Source organism: Gigantopelta aegis, chromosome 6, assembly GCF_016097555.1.
Source record: "Gigantopelta aegis isolate Gae_Host chromosome 6, Gae_host_genome, whole genome shotgun sequence".
Classification (NCBI taxonomy): Eukaryota; Metazoa; Mollusca; class Gastropoda; order Neomphalida; family Peltospiridae; genus Gigantopelta; species Gigantopelta aegis.
The window spans coordinates 10,895,869-10,919,429 of record NC_054704.1 but is presented as its reverse complement, the minus strand read 5'-3'; the positions used below and the strand labels follow the sequence as shown (position 1 = coordinate 10,919,429).

At 36.3% G+C, this 23,561-nt stretch overlaps 1 protein-coding gene across 1 annotated transcript; it reads left to right on the top strand.

The window, feature by feature from the left end:
• The first annotated feature begins 163 nt into the window (after positions 1-163).
• LOC121374931 (ragulator complex protein LAMTOR1-like) lies at positions 164-15,878 on the top strand. The gene is made up of 6 exons (XM_041502070.1): positions 164-235; positions 5,906-5,976; positions 10,634-10,720; positions 11,483-11,557; positions 14,397-14,526; positions 14,985-15,878. Exons 1-6 carry the CDS (start codon positions 194-196, stop codon positions 15,075-15,077), a joined length of 498 nt encoding a protein of 165 aa, XP_041358004.1. The 5' UTR covers positions 164-193; the 3' UTR covers positions 15,078-15,878.
• Positions 15,879-23,561: the final 7,683 nt, after the last annotated feature.

Genomic DNA, 23,561 nt, shown 5'->3' with positions numbered 1-23,561 from the left:
GTCCACTCTGGTTATTTAATGCATTAGATTATATTGGGTTTTTTAAACAAATACACCTTATTTTTTCAACAAAGCTATTAATAATGGTAGATAATTTTTAATTAACGTAATAGTAGTATTTCGATATAGGGTGGTCTATTTCCTGTTTTGTCCGGCACTATTGTCATGTGAAGGCCGTTTCTTCTTTCACAAAATGGGATGCTGTTTCAGCAATGATGATGAGAAAGATTTAGGAGTATGCAATTATTACTTGTCGGTTAATTAGGGCCAGAAGGTTTTTGAGTAATTTAATGTTTTTATTTAGACTGCATTCTCATAAAAAATCGTGATTGTATTTTATTTGGAAAGATAACGTTTGGCATTTTAGTCGGTGTCATCCCAGTCACCCAGTGAATCACTGTCACTGTGATTGCTAATGTCATGTTGTCCTTCCTCACTCAGCGTGTATTAGACACTTAGTTTTAAAGGGACATTCCTGAGTTTGCTGCAATGTTTAAGATGTTATCGACTAACAGAGACTTTTTAACGATTGTAATTGCATATCAAATATATTTTTCTGCATAAAATATTGGTGGCTCTATTATGTATCGTACCGTCATACAATTTCGATGGACATATGTTTTCGATACTTTGTTTGTAACTGCATGTATCGCGAGATTATGCGAGATATTACGTCACTATCAGCCTAAACATAAACAACGAAGTGTCTTTTACCTCACAATATTAAAAATGCTTCAAGTCAAGCTGCCAACTTTATGTTTTAATTATAATACCATAAATAGTGTGCATGTTATCAGTTTTTCGTAATGCAATATTTTGGTACTAATGAAATGCCTCACATAGCGAAATCCAGGTATCACAAATCCCTGCAAAGTTATCGTCTGCAACACTGACATCTGACTTGCCAAAGTTCGAAGATATACCATGTGATCATTACACTGAACAATAAAATTTATGGAAGGCTGGTTGGGTTACCTCTTATGTTATTCACAGCAAAGATCTTTTCGGTAATTTCTGATGGGGACATGTTTACATGTGCATTTACATTTACTACAAATAAAGGTGGTTTGGTGGAATTAGATTTTTTGAAAATATATAGTTCTGTATCTCTGTCAGAGTACTTAAGGTGACAGTCTGAATTTAGGTGTCGTTGATACGTATAACAAGAGGAGTAGACATTAACCTATGACGAAAACATAATGTAAATATGTTTTAAATGAACACTGTCTATTGGTCTGAAGATTATTCAATATTTTTTACAAGTTACAAACATTATATGATTTTATTTTCAAAAGAAGATTTTGATGTAAATTATTGCACGGAGTATAGATCCTTCACTGCCATAAAAAGGACAAAAATAGACAGCCAATGAAACTATCGAAAACATATGACGTTTGTGAAAATATAGCGGATACACCTGTACAACTTAGCAGCTAGTGTTTTTGGAGGAAAATTTGGTGTTCATGGGAAATTATCACTGTTTTTTTACAATAAACTAATGTGACTTGAGAAAGGTAAAGTAGTATTGTATGTACGAAGTATTGTTTTTATTATATTTAAATTTTTTGCTTATCGTATCGAAAACATATGACGCCAGGATATATTAAACATGTTTCTGATCCAGTGTTTCCTCCAGGATTTTTGTTCAGAGGTTTGGCAAAATAGTTTGTTGTTAACTGAGCCCCCAAAGGGTGCGAAAATGCTAGTGGAGTTGGGGGCATTCTCCCCAGTAATGTTTTTTTTAACTTCCAGTTGTTTTTAGATGCATTATCATTATGGAATACATGAAGGCGATTGAAGGTGTTACGTACACTTATAGAACAAGATATTTTAAGATAGATTTTAATATTATTACCCATATGGGCTCAAATATATGGGGTAATATTTTTTCGATCTCTGCACAGTGTGCAGATTGCTTCTACAGCCACTGATTGATTGGCTTAAAAATCACGATGTTTGGTTGGTTGCTTGCCATGATGGGAACTTCACTTTCATTCATATAATGTTTCCATTCATGAGTTGGATTACACATACGTTTTACGATCTACAAAGATTTACAAAAACAAATAGACTCATTTGTTTCGTAAACATGAAATGGTATATTTTCACAAGCAGCAGCTATAGTAATATATAAAAATAATTATTTTCAAATGCAAATACAGTTGTATTATTTTGTACTGTAAACATTTGGCTGTAAAAAGAACACCGTTATGCTATGGCGTCACTTACATTACATCATGTAATGCGCATAAGATTATATGACGTAATGGCAGATGGCTTTGTTGTAGACTGCAGAGGAATTTTTACATTAAAAATCAGTTAAAATTGACAATGGGTAATAAAGAGAATAGCCAACTTGCTATGAGGAGAACTTTACGAATTCTCTGTCCCTCGTGAATGAATGCTGTAAAACCGTCGCCAAAGGTTTGGGTTTACAACATTCAATCACTTGAGACAGTTAATTTATAATTCCTCGTGGCTCGTTAGTTATTCTCTAAATAATTTTTACTATTAAATATTTGCATAATGTCAAAACAATAATTTGAAAAAGAAGTATACAAGTATTAGACGAAGCACAAACACATAATACATATTACTGAATTACTGATTGTAATATGTATTATCTGTTATCTATCTATTTATCTAAAAGTAAAACCCCGGTCTTCTAGAATTAAAAAAAAATCCACTAACCATGGGATTGGTGATTTAAAAAAATTAATTATCCATGATTGAATAGTCATTAGCCCTACTTCTCTATGTATATCAGGGGTTCTAGAATAAAACAAATAAAAACTTCCCATACTGACCAGTCGATAAAAAATTTACTGGTCATGATAAAAAATTCACCTGCTAAATTGTAATCTCTCAGTGACTGATAAAACAAATAAAAGAAAGTAAATATTTTTTATATATGTAGGTACATTTTTAAATTTGAGTTAATTCATCATATATTGCACTTAAAAATAATATCGTCTGACCCTTAAATTCTTTTGAGTAGTATACATATTTGTGGAATACTAGTATATTTAGGACTACTAGCATTTGCATTTTATTTTTTTATATAATATCTGCGAATTAATCACAGAAGTGAACTCGTCCCTTTTTTAAATGGTTACAATTTTTACGGTCCCGGTAAAGAAATTCACGGGGTTGGTGCGGGGTCCTTCTGGCCCCTAGGGGAAACACTGTGATCATTCTAATATTTGTACTGGGTTAAATTTTGTTTTATTTCCCAAAATATATTTATATCGTACGTACAAAATTATTTGAAGACAAAATCCAGTTTGGGCTTCCTACAAATATTAAGACGACCAGAAACACATTGAATATACAGACACTGATATTCTAAACAAAAAAATATATTTAATATGAAAAAAATCAACTGACAGGTTGCTGACTAGTCAGTTCACCTTATTTGGTCAGAAATAATTAAGTATCCTGGACCTATCAAATTCTGTCCCATTTACAAGAAAATGCTACTGCGCATGTTCAATCCAATAACCGGATAAATTTAACGACATCATTGTTTACCTTGTCCAATACAAAGTAAAATAATAATAAAAATTTGGTAATTACTTACCTTTGTTGTCAACGAATGTAAAATTTCCACCAGGAAGTGAATATTTGTAATTTTTTTAACACCATCGAAATCCGTCCCATGTGAATGTTACAAACGTGGAATGCATGAAAGACTACAACCATAATAAAATTGATGGAACATATCACATGATTTACAACAGATTGTCAATGAAGCCAATGTAAATGAATTGCCGTATGAACATATATATATATATATATACACATTTTTGGTGAACATTGGTTGTCGACCAGCACCACTGTGTTCGAGACTAGAAAGTTCCCCTTGCATTTTTGTTCTTTAGAGTTTGTTTTGGATTTTTTGTAAACAGTCATTCCACTCTTAGAGCTTTTTAAGTAGACAATAAATTTTCATGAATATAGGAAAATGGGTGTCTTGTGCTGACAACTTTTGTAGGTGACTGAAAAAAGAAGTAAAAAATCTACTAATGTTGTTTTCCAATATCAATTGTGGATCTGACACAAACAGCCTTTACACACACACCCACTAAGAGTGTCAGTCATGTGACTTGTTACTAAATATAGACAAAACTCATGAAGACGACAGTCATTATACCGATCTGTCGAATCTAGTCTTCATTTATAAAGGTTTTAATATAATAGAATCACGAGTACTGTACATTGGGGAGAGGAAACAAAATCTTACCTTTTACCATCATCATTTTGATGTTGATCGATCAAGGCTTGGTTAGTTGATACATATGCAGTGGTATTAAAGTTTGTGCTTGCACAATGTGATTAGAGTGTGGAAGTGACATGGGACTGAATTCGATAGTTTAGGATATGTCCCTTGGCCACACAGTGGATCATCAAGTAACACTAACAGTAACACTCAGTTACACTGCATTTTAATATTTATAAAGCTCATAGGTGTTTTGTGTCGGAATGAACCGAACATCTACAGAATAAAACAGAAGTTTAGTCCTGTAATTCCAGATCCTGTCTTCTCTGTTAACTTTCCAACATTAGTGGCGGATTCCGAAAATCCATTTAGGGGGTCCAATGACTTGAGGTGGAATGCTAAAGGAACTTTGGGGGAGGTTTGGAGGGGGATTATAAAAAAAAAAATTGGGGGGGGGGCTGGATCCCATCACCCCACCCCCCACCCCCACCCCCGATCCTCCTCTGAACATATAAGCCTTTAAAATAACAAGCATCAAGATGGAGCACGTTTTACACAGAATATCCAAAATGTCTTGATTTTCCAAGGCAAAATGTAGACTAGTGATGATGGATTATGAAATTTAAAACTTCTATTGTTTTTATAGAACAAAATGTGTTAAAGGGTATAATTGTATTTAACTATCCCTCATCCTATCCTAACCCTAACAAATATTTTGAAAATATTGTTTTGGGGTAGCATAAGGAAGTCTTGCCAACACGAAAATTGGACATTGTTGACAGAAAAATGAGTGGTGCCCTAATTAGTTTACTATTGTGCCGTTTCCATACATTTTATTCTTACCTACCCAAAAGTGAAAATAACAGTGTATTAAGTCAGTGTCTTCAGAAAATGTATATCAAGTAATTTAAAAAAAGAAATTTATTGCAATCTCAACTCCACTATGAGTATGACGTTCTTCAGTGGAGCTTTTCTGATACTGATTTTTCTTTGAAGTCTTCTCAAAAAGTTTTGATCGTATAGCCCTGAAGCTTGGTATGATAATTCTCTGGGGTAGTCTTCACAAACTAATAGAGAATTATTTTGAAAAATTTTAACTTTTGAATTGCCAGTAAATGATTTTTAAAAAGAATGTAACCAGTGCTTTAGATCTCTCTAATTTGGGCACAACAGGGACTTTTGTCTATTCTGAGGAAGGTTGTTTTATTTGAGTACTGTCATTAACAGAGTTCTGTGTAAAGGTGTCAATATTCAGAAATGCATTTAAGTTATTTTAATCTAATTAAACAACATTTCAGTGGTTTTGAGTTTAAATATTTTAAGGTCAGCATTTTTGTACTTAATTTGGACATATATGTATTTTGATGCAATCTAAAGCCCTGTGTAACATTGAAAATTTAAAAGTTTATCTTCTAGAGTTTTTATGTACATAATAGTTCTAAAACTTGGTACAATGATTCTCTGTTGCTGTTTTCACAAACTAATAAGATATTTTGAAATTTTGTTTTAAATGTAAATTTAAATACAAATTTAACATTATGTGTTATTTATAAATTAATGAATTAATGATAAAATTGAAAATTAAATAGCAGAGCTCTATAGGCCTCTTGTTTTGGTCTTGGTTTTATTCTATCATCCATCAGCTTGTGATACTATTTGATTGTACGTGTAACTTACTTTTTTCAGGTTTCTAGCCCTAACGAACGCACACCCCTTCTTGATCCAGCAAGGACAGACCATATACAGCCAGTACCAGGGTAAACAAAATACATGTTTTTATTAAAACTTTTCAGACAAAATATTGCACATTGGTAAGCCATTTCAAATCAAATCTAGCATCTGTGGTGGATGGTGAAAACTGTTTCACTGTTCAATGTTAGCGTCTCCTACAGTGATTTTAAATTTCATCTGAGCTAGTGGCTGCTGGAGAAGCTGGCAAAAGACAGGCAGCAGTGGTGATCCCTGGTTACAGCCTTATGTGCTTCTCAGCATGAAGGGGATTAAGTAAAGTAAGTGAGATGATTGGGATGGTGTGGTCGCGAACAAGCTTCATTCTGTCAAGGAGTCTTGGGAAAGTGGCAGTCCTACAGGTGGTGCAGGAGGGATGAAATACATGTAGTATTGTTTGTGCCCGAATCGGCCATACATATTTGACTCATTCATTTATTTTAAAGAAGGACCCTCCTCCTCAGTGTGAACATTGTCAGTGTACACTGACTGCACTATATTTTGTTAGAGTGTGATCATCTGACGCCAACGAGAAATGATATATTTGGTGACAGAAATGTTTTGGAATCTTTGGTGGTCATTTTAGCTAAATGGACTGTTGTCTTGGCACTGGGATGAGTGTCTTCCCATGATATATTTTATAACCAAACCCTAATAAGTTAATACCAAAATAGAATCAAAGTTATAAAAAATGAAATTGTCAAATTAATGTGTGTGTATGTACATGTAAACACTTGGAATAATTCAGCATTAAAAACGTGCAGCCTCTAAATCGTCTAATAATTATATTTTCGATAAATTTCCGACCCTCTTAAAAGTTCACTTCCCAAGTTATAAAATAATATTTTGATTTTTAAAAGTTGACATATAGGTGAAGCTGTACAGTAAGATGATAAAAATGATAGGCAGTGGGTAAAAAAAAGAGAAGCCAATTGAAAGAGATTTCATACCATTTACATGAATTTGAATTTATTTATTTCTCTTGCATGCCTAAATATACAGGACCATTGTTATTAATATTATTTGTGACATGAAGCTATAGTATAATACTTAAGGATTGTCTGATATTTCTTTTGCATTCATCAGGGTATGAACAAAACAATTCATCGGCAAACTGCAATCAGTGAAGCCGTTCACACATAGGTTTACGCAGTATTATTTTTTTCATACCCACATGAACATAAAAAAAAAAACAGACAATCATTATAATTAAATTTAAATCATACACTGTAATTGCTAATAATAATGCTAAAAGTTCATATTTTATTTTGAATTACAATACCACTTAAGAAGACACAATTTACTAGAGCTGTAATGATACAGCGATAAAGTGTCAAATTGCGATACATCGATTCAGGATAGCTGTATCGCTATACAATATGATACAGCGATAAAGTGTCATATCGCGATACATCGATTCAGGATAGCTGTATCGCTATACAATATGATACAGCGATAAAGTGTCAAATCGCGATACATCGATTCAGGATAGCTGTATCGCTATACAATATGATACAGCGATAAAGTGTCATATCGCGATACATCGATTCAGGATAGCTGTATCGCTATACAATATGATACATTCACATTTTAATAATTTTTGGTAATAAATTTGAAGCAGAAATTGACACAGTAGAGCAATAAAAACGTAATTTCAATGTTCAGTTACTGGAATTTCCCAGCATTTGCTCAGGTGTCTATTAATAGTCCTCACCGTTGATATTGTCACATAAACCATACGTTTATTTTTAACTGCATCGAACAAGCATACGGTATTATGTTCATTTTTCTGAAGACTTCTCATTTGTATTTCGAAACATTTTAATTTTATTTTATTGTCAGGTGACAAACTAAACAGTTTAATTTCATTGATTGATTGATTGATATGAAAAGTTAAGTATCGCGACCCAAGTATCGGGATACATACATGTGTATTGTATCGTAATCTCCCGTTTCATTACAGCTCTACAATTTACCAATTTAGTGTGACGTCATCAGATATGAATTTCCCTGACGACATAATTTTTATGTTCATCAAGAAATTAACAAACTTGTGTTGCTACAACTGGACCAATGAGATGGCTTTATATTATAATGAATATAATAGAAATCTAATTATAAGAATTAATAATAATATTAGAATATATACTCTTCAAAAGAAGAAACGCAAAACCACATTGTCGTAACATTTGGAGAATTGATTTAATTATTGAATGGTGAGTCCGATAATTACCAAATGTTGCAGGATTGTTCACAATTCACTCTAGTCCATTGTGAGTAAGTGATAGGACACACCACCAAGGTCAAGGTCATCTGGAGTCAATACCAGGTGTGGCCTCCGCGTGTGTTGACAACTGCCTGGCACCGCCTGCCCATTGAAGCAACCAGAGTACGGATGACGTCGTGGGGGATGGTGGCCCACTCGGCCTGCAAGGCTGCTGCCAGCTCGGGCAGGGTCTGGGGCTGTGGTTGTCGCTGTCGGTCCAACTAGTCCCATAGATGCTCAATTGGGTTCAAATCCGGTGATATCGATGGCCAAGGAAGGACATTAATGTTGTTGTTCTGTAGGAAAGCCGTTGTGAGACGTGCTGTGTGAGGCCTGGCGTTGTCATGTTGGAACACTGCGTTGGCGTTGGCCATAACTGGAACGATGTGTGGCCGGAGGATCTGGTCAATGTAGCCCTGTGCATTCAGGTTGCCCTGCACGTGGACCAGGTCAGTTCTGCCAGTGTGTGAGATGGCTGCCCACACCATGACACTACCCCCGCCGAATCTGTCCACTTCCTGCACGCAGTTTGCTGCATAACGTTCACCACGACGCCTATACACGCGACATCTTCCATCATGACGTCAGTGCAGAAATCGGGACTCGTCACTGAACCACACCTGTCTCCATCGCAGTTGAGGCCATTGTCGATGAATCTGGCACCACTGCAGTCGGAGTCGACGGTGTTGTGGTGTTAAGATGACACCTCGAACTGGACGTCTGGCACGAATTCCTACCTCACGTAGGCGGTTCCGTACGGTCTGGTCAGATATCCTGCGCAAACCTGGTATTGCTGCGGCTGTGGAGGTGGCAGTAGTCAATCGTTCCCGAAGGTGGCGTACCCGGATGTAGCGGTCCTGCCCGGGGGTAGTGACCCGTGGTCGACCGGATCTAGGGAGGTCACGTGTTGATCCATGTTGCTGGTAACGGTCCCACAGTCTGGAGATGGTGCTTGGGGACACATGGAATGCCCTGGCAACGGCCGTTCTGGATTCGCCTGCGTCTAGTCGGCCGATGGCATTGTTTCTCTGCGGTTCACTGAGACGTGGCATGTCCTGGATTGTCAACTGTCGGCCAGATACAGAGGCCAGGCAAGCGAACACCCTGCACTTTTATACTGTCGGTGTTCATGTTGCACGTGCAGACAACGCACGTGCAGTGGTGACATGGTTTGCACGTGGCTGCGTTTTTGCGAATATTCACATTTTGGAACTTTATTGTACAGTAGCTGCGTTTTATCGAATGTAACCGTGGGAATGTGTTTGGGACATGCAATGACCTTATATTCACAAAGCATGAACCGGTAGGAAACATAAAATCGGAGTTATAACCCATTTGTACCCTTTTGCATTTCGTTTTTTGAAGAGTATATATAGCGTACATGTATGTTGTAAAATAGCATGTGTTTGGTATTATACTTACATTGTTATTATGAGTTATTTTCACACTTCTTTAATGATCTCCAAATCAGTTTTTAGTCTTCAGATAGTGTTGCACCTCTTGCTGTGTTCTGATTAAGTGATGTTATTTTGACATGTGCTAATTCACCTTTATTATATACACGTACATGGACTTTGAATATAAAAATGTATTTAATGGTACTGTACTAAAAGAAACACTGGCATTAGTGGGGTGGAGGGCATGGGGGTTGCCTCCCCCCACCTAACATGTATATTTTCTGTGACCCAATACTTATAGACATTGTGGCTGGCCAGTGGCACTAACCTAATATAAAACTCTGGCTACTTCAATGTTAAGACCTGACTGTTGTGAAGTGATCACGACACATGTAGACCTGTACAAAATGATCTGGTAGGACCTTGTTAAATAATGACCAGCAAACAAGGTGTAATCCCAAATCTGATATGTGTATATGATTTGAACTATTTTTAGCTTGAATTGTGCTGTCTTGGTCACCAGACCAGGAAGTTCTATTTAGTGCTTTATCAAGTTTGTATTTTCAGTTTTTCCATAGTTCACCTTTTAAAGAACTGAACTCTAAAGCTTTATCAAGTTTGTATTTTCAGTTTTTCCATAGTTCACCTTTTAAAGAACTGAACTCTAAAGCTTTATTACTACTGGTTACAATGTATATTATTATTATACATGTACTATTCAAGTGAAAAGCTAACATCTTCACATTGGTACCTTATACTGCAGGCATCGATCCATGTCGATTGGACTATTTCTTGTCCCAGCCAGTGCACCATGACTGGTGTATCAAAGGCTGTGGTATATGCTATCCTGTCTGTGGGATTGTGCATATAAAAGATCCCTTGCTACTAATGGAAAACTTTAGCGGGTTTCCTCTCTAAGACTATATGTTAAAATTACCAAATGTTTGATATCCAATAGCCAATGATTAATAAATCAATGTGCTCTAGTGGTGTCATTAAACAATTTTTTTTTTATTATTGCAGGCATACACATGGATCACCCTATGAACAGCCAGGAAAGAAAGGCGACGACCAGTCAGCTTTAAATAGAAGTTTACATCAGATGGCCAGGTTTGTCGGTCTTTATTATTTGTATGTCTAGACAATATTTGCTGATGGGGTACAACAGTACAGTCAAATTGAGATACAGCAAAACCATATTGCAATATAGTTGATAGTATTTAATATTTGTTTCTTTTTCAAATTAAGGCAGACTGTACTCAATAGTTAATCCTTGTCATAAGGTGGACGGGAGCTATTTACGAATAAGGGCCCATTTGATTATACATGGGCTTATTTCCAGTAAAATACGTTACAAGCAAAATAATGTGTACATATCAAGATATGTTGATGAAGCATTGTGGTATTGCGCAACACTAATTTGCTGTGACCAATCCAACTTGTAACAATTGTCTTTGTTATTCTTAGTTTTGAAAGCTATCTTTGAATAAAAGTGTTTTGTGTAATGCTAGCGATGTTCAGTTTATAATGCTTTCTATATTTTCAGAGATGTTGTGGACGTGAAGTCAGTGTTCAGTTTATAATGTTTCTATATTTTCAGAGATGTTGTGGACGTGACGTCAGTGTTCAGTTTATAATGCTTTCTATATTTTCAGAGATGATGTGGACGTGACGTCAGTGTTCAGTTTATAATGCTTGCCCTATTTTCAGAGAAGTTGTGGACATGACATCAATGTTCAGTTTATAATGCTTGCCCTATTTTCAGAGAAGTTGTGGACATGACATCAATGTTCAGTTTATAATGCTTGCCCTAATTTTCAGAGAAGTGACGTGAAGTCAGTGTTCAGTTTATAATGCTTGCCCTATTTTCAGAGATGTTGTGGACGTGACGTCAGATTCCCAGCCGCTAGAACAACCAGAATACCACGACAGAGCGAGACAGTACAGGTGAGATTTCACCATGACGGTGTTTGATTATATATCAGCAGGGATTGAAATTAGCTGCAGTATGAATTGTTATACATCAGCGACTTTACCGATGTCAGGGCTGGACATAGCTCAGTGGTAAAGCACTTGTCTGGGGATGATTCCCAGTGGTGGGCTCATTGGGCTATTTCTCGTTTCAGCCAGTGTAACACGACTGGTATATGAAAGGCCATCATATGTACTCTCCTGTCTGTGGGATGGTGCATATAAAGGTACCTTGCTACTAACATGTGCAGGTTTCCTCTCTAAGACTACATGGCAGAATTACCAAATGTTTGACATCCAATAGTCGATGATAAATAAATCAATGTGCTCTAGTGGTGTCGCTAAACAAAAACAAAGTTTAACTTTACCGATGTCAGTTGTTTGTCACTGAATAAAATTTATTGTAATCTGTTGAAGGGATCATTTTTGTTTTTTAAGTTATACTTATGTTTTGCCAAAGTTAGTGATTTAAAATGGCTGTATGCAGACTCAAAATTGCCATAATTAAGTGAGTGTTTTGCCTGTGGCAAAAACATTTTAAAACTGCTGTAGGTAACCCATTTTAAAGTTTCAGCACTTCATCTGTCAAAGAGGCTGATTATGTGGGTTACTTCTTGATTTATGTTTTTCTCTTTGTTACCTACAAGTAAGAGAATATACTGTAAAATTAATACTCTCATATAATGTAACTATGTGGGACTCGAAAGAGTTTTTAAATTTGAAATGTGTTTTATGAGGTCTATATTGTGCTAAACTAATACCATTTATTATATACATAGCAATGAAATATATAGATCTACAGAAACCATAAAAGTGATATCCCGTGAAAAGTAATATTTTCACTGTATTTTAGCTACAGTGAAAATTATAGAAATCGTATTTACTTTGTTGTAAAAGTGCATGATTAAATTATTTCCCTTTGTCTTATTTCTTTGTATATAAGTTTGATGATAACCAATGCATCTGATCGTATTTGAAAAATAAAAAAATGTAATTTAAACATCTGTACCTATAAAAAAGAGATACAAAATGCAATTATGATAAAATATCCAAAACAAATTGAATTAAAAGCTAAATAATGATGACACAATGTAGTGTCATTGAAGGTAAGTGTTCGATTTGTTTTGTTTTTATTGGGGTTTTTTCGAGGATCACTTTGTCAGGTATGTTTGCACAGCAGTATTATTAAATAAATGTTAATATAAAGATAATTTTTATTCAGATTTCTTTTTCAAAGGACATAAAAAAGTTTATTCGAAAAAACCCATGAAATAGCCTCTATATATTCTTGCCTATTAGTCGATCTTGCCTATAAATCGACTCCCCAATCTTAAGCAGTAAAATGTAAGAAAAAATATTGACCTGCTTATAAATCGACATAAGATTTTGCCAAAAACTGAAAAGCATCTTACCAGCATTTTTTGGTTATGTGTGTGTATATATATATTCCATTAAAATGTTGTGAAATTCTATCTTTTTATTTATTCATCCGATACACTTCATTCTAATAACTTTTCTATATATATATATATATATATATATTACTTTCTTCATGTCTGAACATAGCTAATGATCTGTGAACCATTCATCCACCACTACTGATACACATGAACTCCATGAATAGTTTGTTAGTTTATCGTTTCCTGCATTATTTTTGGAGTACTTTCCATACTAGGGCTGCACTATGTAATATCAGCAGATACTACTGTTACATGTAAATGTTATTAAATATTATTTTTATATATTTAATTTGTTATTCTGAATTTGTGTCAAGACTTCCAACTCCCCGCCCGTTTCCCCCTCCCCCCCTCCCCTCCCCCCCAAATCCCCATATCGCTAACATGTAACATGGCATTTCATTCATCCACCACTACTGATACACATGAACTCCATGAATAGTTTGTTAGTTTATCGTTTCCTGCATTATTTTTGGAGTACTTTCCATACTAGGGCTGCACTATGTAATATCAGCAGATACTACTGTTACATGTAAATGTTATTAAATATTATTTTTATATATTTAATTTGTTATTCTGAATTTGTGTCAAGACTTCCAACTCCCCGCCCGTTTCCCCCTCCCCCCCTCCCCTCCCCCCCCCAAATCCCCATATCGCTAACATGTAACATGGCATTTCATTCAGACTGGTTTATGCGCTTCACAGTAAACCATATGGCCACGTCGGGAACATATCAAATACATGTGCCTGGGTCAAACATCCCTGATATGTGGATTATTAAACAAAGGCTTGTTTGTTGTTTTAATTAGCAGTGAACAAGTTGGTCACTTTTCTGGCTTACATCTGTCACACCACGGAGTATATTCGAACATACATACACACGCTGTCTGCTGAGAGGCTATGGATAGGCCAATTAACAAGGCTACAGTTGTCATGACATCATAAAAACTGTCAATGTTTTTTTACTTTTTTATTTGACTTGGCTGTAAGTCAATCCCTCCAAATTTTTTATAACATTTTGATCCTAGTCAGATGTTTGTAAAATTCTCTTTATAATATTTGTTCTGTTTTATGACCTGTGAACAAGAATAATTTGTGGAAAATAATAAATGTCTCATAAGATAATATTTTATGTCTCATGAAAACTTGATTACCCTGATAATGCTTAATGGATGATTTAATATTCAGAACTATAGTTTCCCATATAGAACTTAGATCATATTTGACAAGCTGATGGCTGGTACGTTTCCAAGTTGTTGTAGATTCATAATTATTCTTTCTTGCTGCTGTATTGACATGACTGGTCTAATAATAAGACATAAAAATAAAATTAAAAACAAAACATGTTTTAATTTCAGTAACCGTCTGAACATGGTTTTGTCTGGTTCTGGAAGGTCTCGGATCCACCGACCAAGTCTGCCCAATGGAACAACAGTCCCACACCAAGTGCTGTCAGCTCCGCCGGTTTCTTTAACAGATGTCCAACTGGTAAAAGTTTCAGTTAAATACAGCTTTGTGTGCACATTTGTCTGCAAACAGTAACGTCAGTCTATTATAAGGTGTACATGCAGGATTCGCACTCATCCTGGAAAATCCTAGAAAGTGCTTTAAACAAATTTCACCATGGAAAGTGCTTAAAACACCTGGAAAAATAAATTAACCTTGAAAGTCCTGGAATTTTATTTATTTATTTTATTTTGGGGGGGGAGTGGTGGGTAGCAACCAACATAGTGTGTGACAGAATGCATGTACAAGTGTATAACCAATTCGAGTCTCGGTGACGTATTATTTCATGCTTCTAGCTTTAAAGGGACTGTCCTCAGTTTGTTGCCTTTGTTAAGATTTTACCGACTAATGGAAATGTTTTAACGACTATAATTACATATAACCAAACATTATGACACATCACTTTAAATTCTTGTTTATATGTTGTATCTGTTTTCCAGATAACTAGTGTAACGGAGAAAGTTGCGAAAGCAATGAAGGACGTGAAGGTGCAGCACAGAGAAGACTTGGTGGTGCCCTTCGGAGTTCCATGAAACGTGTGATGTGTTGTACAGTGAACTGTCTTTATTCTTCATGAACACACACACTATTCATAGGCGTCGGAAGACAACAGTGACTGCTGGGAAGGTGTGGGGGAGTTCAGCTATCTAGTAATGTGATTTTTGACTGGGGCCGGACAGTGCACTATTTTCAGAGGTGGGGCAGGCAGTATTCCCGCCGCCCCTTTTCTTCCGACGCCTATGCTATTTGGACATCAGAATTCAACAGTTTTAGAACTCGCTCCTTGCACCTCCATGGCTTAATGCTCACATGCTGTCACTGTTACCAGCAGGTTGTGAACAAGGCCTGATCATAATCGGTTCTTACACAAAAAAGTAATGGAAATCAGAACAGTGGAGAGTCACGATTACTCTTCATGTTATATGGATCATTATGAAATGGCGAAATTAATCACCAACCCACAATTTTGAGGTGGTAGAAATTACAATAATTTTTAATCAGGAGAATGACCAAATCTGGAATGAATATTTTCTTCTACAGTATCTTATGTGGAATGCCTCATTTATCAGATACAGAACACCTTTTTTTACTCTCTCAACCCTTTCAACATAAACACACCAATATATTGGTGTCGGTGAACCACTGTGTATATATGGAGTATTTTATGTATACATGTAGTCTTTGATGTGGACTTATAAATAGTATATATTGAACATTTTATGAATAAATTGACCATGCTATAGATTCCCCATTAAATCGACTGATTTTTCCACAATAAAATATGACTGATATAAAAAATAAAATATGACTGACTTACAATCATAGCTATGTGATTCAAATTGTTTTCACAGTTTTATTGTAGAGTGTTAAAGCTAGGATTTCATTTGTTCAGGATCGTTTACATATCTGTCTATGTCTGTGGTGCATCTGTAGTTAGAGTGCCTTGGTGGGTCTGTTCAGCTGATTGTTTTTTCTCTCGTTCCAACCAGTGCACCACAACTGGAAAAAGGCCGTGGTATGTGCTTTCCTGTCTGTGTGAAAGTGCATATATAAAAGATCCCTTGCTGCATCAGGAAATATGTAGCAGGTTTCCTCGGATGACTATGAGTCAGAATTACCAAATGTTTGACATTCAGTAGCGGATGAGTAATTTAATCAATGTATTCCAGTGGTGTTGTTAAACAAAACAGACTTTAATTTTTAACTGTAGAGTGATCCCATTAGTGCTGTCAGATACACATCTACCAGGCTTTGTTCGCATGACCAGCGAGATCAGTAGTTACATTTCTCGCAATTTAAAAACAATAAAACCTACTTTGATTTTATTTAAAGTTTATTGTGTTAGAACAAATTTCACTCCAGAAATTATTATCCATGACTTCTTTCCCCTTTATCGTGGATATGCTGTCCCACATATTATGTTCATCTTTGTGTTCTTCACTCCTGACATCGTATATGGGGGTTCTCTCTTATCTCTCTAAGTCAATAAGTGCTTCAGTATCTTTTTCTAGAAGAAATATTTCGAAACATGACTGCAGCTATGTGGATCAAATGACACTTTAACTTGCCAGCCATACGGTTCATCCATACCGATCACTACAAGGATCAATTGTAAATAACCACATGTGTTTCGGCCTCGCTCCAGCCAGTGCAATACGACTGGTACCTCAAAGCTGTGGTATGTGCTATCCTGTTTATGGGATGGTGCATATAAAAGATCCTTGCTGCTAATCGAAAAGAGTAGCCCATGAAGTGGCAATAGCAGGTTTCCTCCCGTAACCATATGTCCGCCACCATATAACCGTAAATAAAATGTGTTGAGTGCATTGTTAAATAAACCATTTCCTTCCATCCTATATGGTTCAGCAAATGTACCACACTTATGGAATCGGCCTCGTTTGTTGTCCGCTGGTTTAAATGCACCACAGACGTGAATCTAGGGTGGGACATAACCCAGTGGAGAAAACACTTGCCTGATGGTCGGTCGGTCTATGATCGATCTCCATCAGTGAGCCCATTGGGCTATTTCTTGTTCCAGGCAGTGCTCTAAAACTGGTGTAACAAAGTCTGTGCTATCCTGTTTGTGAGATGTATATAAAAGATCTTTTGCTGCGAATGGGAAAGAGTAGCCCATTGCCTGATGGAAGTGGATTTTTTTCACTCATTTTCTGTGTGGTCCTTGATCATATTTCTGATAACAAATAACTGTAATTCAAATATGTTGTGCATCATTAAATCATACATTCCTTTCTTTCTTTTTGCAGAGGTAAACAGATTTGCAAACACAGCCAGACAAATAGAATCCAAGCTTAATTTGCTAATTGTTAAATCTAAAGAAATCTACAATATATTATGCCTATTTTGTATTGCTTTGAAGGTTATTTGTCTAAAATAGGTTATGTGTCTAAAATGTAAACAGACCCCTCCCTAACCCCATTGTTTTGTATACAGTTGACTAACTATTCAAATGTAAACAGACCCCTCCCCAACCCCATTGTTTTGTATACAGTTGACTAACTATTCAAATGTAAATTGACCTCTCCCCAACCCCATTGTTTTGTATACAGTTGACTAACTATTCAAATGTAAAATCTTAAAATCTCTGTAGGCTCTTTTATCAATGTATCTAGTCAAAATGAAAATGATGTGACTCCAAAGCTTAATTTATTAGTTTTTGTCTTGCCTTTATGAAGTAAAAGGCAAAATGTAGATATTATTTTTTTGTACATTTGCACAGCAGCAATGTCAGCTTTTGAGTGAAAAAGTTCAGAGGTTAGATCAGTTTCTCAAAAACTAAGTCCTAGGTCGATAAGACTCTTGTTTATAGTTGAACCTATGGATGTTTCATCACAGTGCACTGAAAACGTCTATGGTAGGTGAATCATTTACTTTGGCAGAATTCTTAGTCTCATACCTCAGTTTATCTTTTTGTTATTGTGATTCATTTCTCTTAAATTCATTGAAATTGATCAATACTCATTACATGCATATCTTGAACCTTAAAGATCATGTCCATACGATAACATTGTTATTTTTCTGTTTTATCTCATTTTCATATTGTTTTTTAAGAGTTATATAGATTCATTGTATTATTCAGACGTATATAGGGTGTCAAAAACGTCAATGTGTAATTAATGCCATTTGTTCCAAGATAGTGACTTGTAGCTACTCTTTTTCTCAAAATATAATTTTGATATTGAAATGTTTTTGATTTAATATTTACTAAATGTATTAGTGTAGGTATACTACAGCTATAGAAATTTTTAGCAGTTATAATGTTAATTCATGAGAAAATCATATTGAAAGGTCTCCATGGTGGAAATGCATAATATGGAGCCGTGTGATTCTGAGGCAAGGTATGGATCATTTTGATTCAGAGGCACAATATGGACCCTTGTGATTAAGTGGCAAATTATGGATCTTTGTCATTTAGAGGCAAGGTATGAATCATTGCGATTCAGAGTATACTTTGTGTACCCATGGCTCAACAAATACTCTGTGTACCCATGGCACATCAAATACTCTGTGTACCCATGTCACATCAAATACTGTGTGTAGCCAAGGCTCATCAAATACTGTGTAGCCAAGGCTTATGAAATACTGTGTAGCCAAAGCTCATCAAATACTGTGTGTAGCCAAGGCTTATCAAATACTGTGTGTAGCCAAGGCTCATCAAATACTGTGTGTACCCATGGCACATCAAATACTGTGTGTAGCCAAGGCTCATCAAATACTGTATGTAGCCAAGGCTAATCAAATACTGTGTGTTGCCAAGGCTTATCAAATATTCTGTGTACCCATGGCACATCAAATACTGTGTGTAGCCAAGGCTCATCAAATACTGTGTGTAGCCAAGGCTAATCAAATACTGTGTGTTGCCAAGGCTCATCAAATATTCTGTGTACCCATGGCACATCAAATACTGTGTGTAGCCAAGGCTAATCAAATACTGTGTGTTGCCAAGGCTCATCAAATATTCTGTGTACCCATGGCACATCAAATACTGTGTGTAGCCAAGGCTCATCAAATACTGTGTGTAGCCAAGGCTCATCAAATCCTGTGTGTTGCCAAGGCACATCAAATACTGTGTGTAGCCAAGGCACATCAAATACTATGTGTACCCATGGCACATCAAATACTGTGTGTACCCATGGCACATCAAATACTGTGTGTAGCCAAGGCTCATCAAATACTGTGTGTTGCCAAGGCACATCAAATACTGTGTGTTGCCAAGGCACATCAAATACTGTGTGTAGCCAAGGCTCATCAAATACTGTGTGTAGCCAAGGCTCATCAAATACTGTGTGTACCCATGGCACATCCAATACTGTGTGTTGCCAAGGCACATCAAATACTGTGTAGCCAAGGCACATCAAATACTGTGTGTACCCATGGCACATCAAATACTGTGTGTACCCATGGCACATCAAATACTGTGTGTAGCCAAGGCTCATCAAATACTGTGTGTAGCCAAGGCTCATCAAATACTGTGTGTTGCCAAGGCACATCAAATACTGTGTGTAGCCAAGGCACGTCAAATACTCTGTGTACCCATGGCACATCAAATACTGTGTGTAGCCAAGGCTCATCAAATACTGTGTGTACCCATGTCACATCAAATACTGTGTGTAGCCAAGGCTCATCAAATACTGTGTAGCCAAGGCTTATGAAATACTGTGTAGCCAAAGCTCATCAAATACTGTGTGTAGGCAAGGCTTATCAAATACTGTGTGTAGCCAAGGCTCATCAAATACTGTGTGTACCCATGGCACATCAAATACTGTGTGTAGCCAAGGCTCATCAAATACTGTATGTAGCCAAGGCTAATCAAATACTGTGTGTTGCCAAGGCTTATCAAATATTCTGTGTACCCATGGCACATCAAATACTGTGTGTAGCCAAGGCTCATCAAATACTGTGTGTAGCCAAGGCTAATCAAATACTGTGTGTTGCCAAGGCTCATCAAATATTCTGTGTACCCATGGCACATCAAATAATGTGTGTAGCCAAGGCACATCAAATACTGTGTGTAGCCAAGGCTAATCAAATACTGTGTGTTGCCAAGGCTCATCAAATATTCTGTGTACCCATGGCACATCAAATACTGTGTGTAGCCAAGGCTCATCAAATAATGTGTGTAGCCAAGGCTCATCAAATCCTGTGTGTTGCCAAGGCACATCAAATACTGTGTGTAGCCAAGGCACATCAAATACTATGTGTACCCATGGCACATCAAATACTGTGTGTACCCATGGCACATCAAATACTGTGTGTAGCCAAGGCTCATCAAATACTGTGTGTTGCCAAGGCACATCAAATACTGTGTGTTGCCAAGGCACATCAAATACTGTGTGTAGCCAAGGCTCATCAAATACTGTGTGTACCCATGGCACATCCAATACTGTGTGTTGCCAAGGCACATCAAATACTGTGTAGCCAAGGCACATCAAATACTGTGTGTACCCATGGCACACCAAATACTGTGTGTACCCATGGCACATCAAATACTGTGTGTAGCCAAGGCACATCAAATACTGTGTGTAGCCAAGGCACATCAAATACTCTGTGTACCCATGGCACATCAAATACTGTGTGTAGCCAAGGCTCATCAAATACTGATTGTACCCATGGCACATCAAATACTGTGTGTAGCCAAGGCTCATCAAATACTGTGTGTAGCCAAGGCTTATCAAATACTCGGTAAGACTGTTACATAGAATTCTGGCTACTAATACTTTTCTTCATATGATACATTATGTTGATTCAAATAAATGCTCTTTTTGTAATAATGAACCGGAGACATTGCAACACCTTTTTTACGACTGTATTGAAGTAAGAAATCTTTGGGAAGCAGTTAAAAAATTGATTTTTGAAAACAAACTGGTCTTTGCATCCCACTAAGCAAAAATGTAGTTATGTTTGGAATGACAGATGGTGATCTAAGATACGTAGTAAACTGGATAACTGTCAATATAAAATATTACATTTACAACATGAAAATACTTAAACAAAGTTTGCACAAAGGCCATTGAAAATATCCTGAAAACTAAATTCCAAATAGAAAGATGTATTTATTTTAAAAATTGCCAGTATTACAAATTTAATGAACATTGGGAGAAATGGTTGAATCTTTTTACTTGAAAATCGGAGAATTAATTGATACTACTTTCTTCAATCTCATAACTGCACATTTTGTTAACCTAAAGGAAAATCTGGTCTTGTTTGGATATACAAAAAAGTCAGTAGAACAAGAAAGCCAATCTTAATCTACAAATAATACAGCTTCTTTCTCTCGTTTTTAGTTTCTGTTTATCTTTCCTCTTTTTTCCCCCATTCATTTCATCTGTCCATTCTCTATCCCCCGTCCCCCTCAGATCAAAACCATTATTGTATTCATATTTATGTATTGTTTTTAACAAATTCAAATGTATGTAACTAGAGGGTATGAATATATACATGTGTCACGGGGGATCCTATAATACCCGTAACTGAATGAAACGCGATTGTCCAAATATCTCCTAACTGTATATCTATTAGATCTCTCTGTAACAGGCAGTTATACCCGCTGGCTCGTCTAGGTATGATCAGAGATAAGATCTTATATAAGTATATATTATTATATCACGTTTAGTTCACTAGAAAACACAACAAAAACACAATACACTTTGGAATCTGTATTAACCTACGCTGACAAATGTACTGCCGCAGTAGTTAATTAACAACAACAAATAATAACAACCCAGAACTGATCACTTAATTAGTTGATCTCTAGGTGTCTAGTTTACACAATATGCTAATCACTTCACCGTGACACAACACACACGCGTGTGATAATTGAGAAACGCTTCCAGGGGAACTTAATTAATAAAGGAATTACAACTCTATTCCTAACTGGTTAATTTTTAATTAACCCTTACTACTCGTTCAGTAACGTGTGATAATTGAAAAATGCTTCCAGGAGAACTTAATTAATAAAGGAATTACAACTCTATTCCTAACTGGTTAATTTTTAATTAACCCTTAACTACTCATTCAGTAACCTTGTAACACAGAATTAATACTGGTACCTATCACAATAAAGACAATAACCTACAGTTTACCTAGGTCCTCTAGGATGAGTGGATAATCTTTATATATATTTAGGCAGTGAGCCTACAGTTTACTGCGTCAGATGACGGGCAGCACATCAAGGTTATACACAGAACAGAGATAAAATTATTTACCAGTCCGGACGGACAGCGATCCCTGGAAGCCTTCCTATGTTTCTCCCCGATATGTCTAAACCCTAGCTATTTATCATAAAACCAAATATCGCCTGGGGGTACATCGCGGCACCTCACGTATCATGTGAATTTTCCACAGCCACCACACCGGCATATTTTTCTTAGATCGCCCAGACTGGCTGTCGCCATTCCGCGAGCAATCCACTGGTCATAAACAGCACTACCGGAGTTATTACGTAACTACTGGCCACATGGCCTCCACATCTGCGCTGGGTGTGTATTAGAAAAGCTCGACGACCGTCGCGCAAAAGTATCACGTAACAAGTTGCCCATCTGGGCTTAAGTGCATATTGGAACTGCACACGGCCCTCTAAAACAATTAATATCGCCACAGGCGAAAAGAAATTAAGAGCATGTACCGTCACAACATGTATGTTTGTAAGGCAATGATTCAAGGCTCCCCTACCTTAACACTGTCAACTGATCTGGGGGCAATAAACTCATTAATAAAAAAAAAAAAAAAATGTAAATGCAGCATTTGACAAGTTTTTTGGGTTTTTTTCCATCAGCCATCGGGCTAGTTATAGTAATTATTTACTAGCCCAACACTGAATATCACTAGCCATGGGAGTGGGGCTACTATAATCTAGAAGCCCTGAAATCAAACATTTGTTCATAAATTCAGGTGCCTTTGTGCTATAAAAATTTCTCTGTGAGTTTTTGATAATATATATTTTTATCTAAATGATGCTTATCTCAGTTTTCTTACTTTTATCAATATACATACATACATACATACATACATATACTCGCGGAAAAAAGTTCCTGTGCACCAAATAATTGCATATAGAATATAATTGACTTGAAATCTAGTTATAAAAATTTCAGTAAATGAATGTGTAACCACTCACTTCGATATTCCAGTGGTGTCAGTTGCACGAGCTATTCATGCTTTGTCATCACAAGTCGCATTACTATTATCCTGTTCAATTATTTAGACCCAAAGTTTTTTGCAAATGTTACGTTTATTTCCTATTCGATATTTGTTTCTTTGCATTTACATGAAAACAAACCCAAACCCCGACAGGTTTTATATACAAATCATCATATAAAATGCACGAAGTTGACTTAATTCCACTTTTTAAAAATCTCTGTGTGTTCGGAATGCACGTTATTTCTCCTATAAATAACTAAGGTCATTTGCATATCAAAATCATCATTCTATAGTGCGTTTCAAACTAATGTTCGGTTCTATCGTCCTATCCGCACAAATCGTAGTATGACCTATATTTA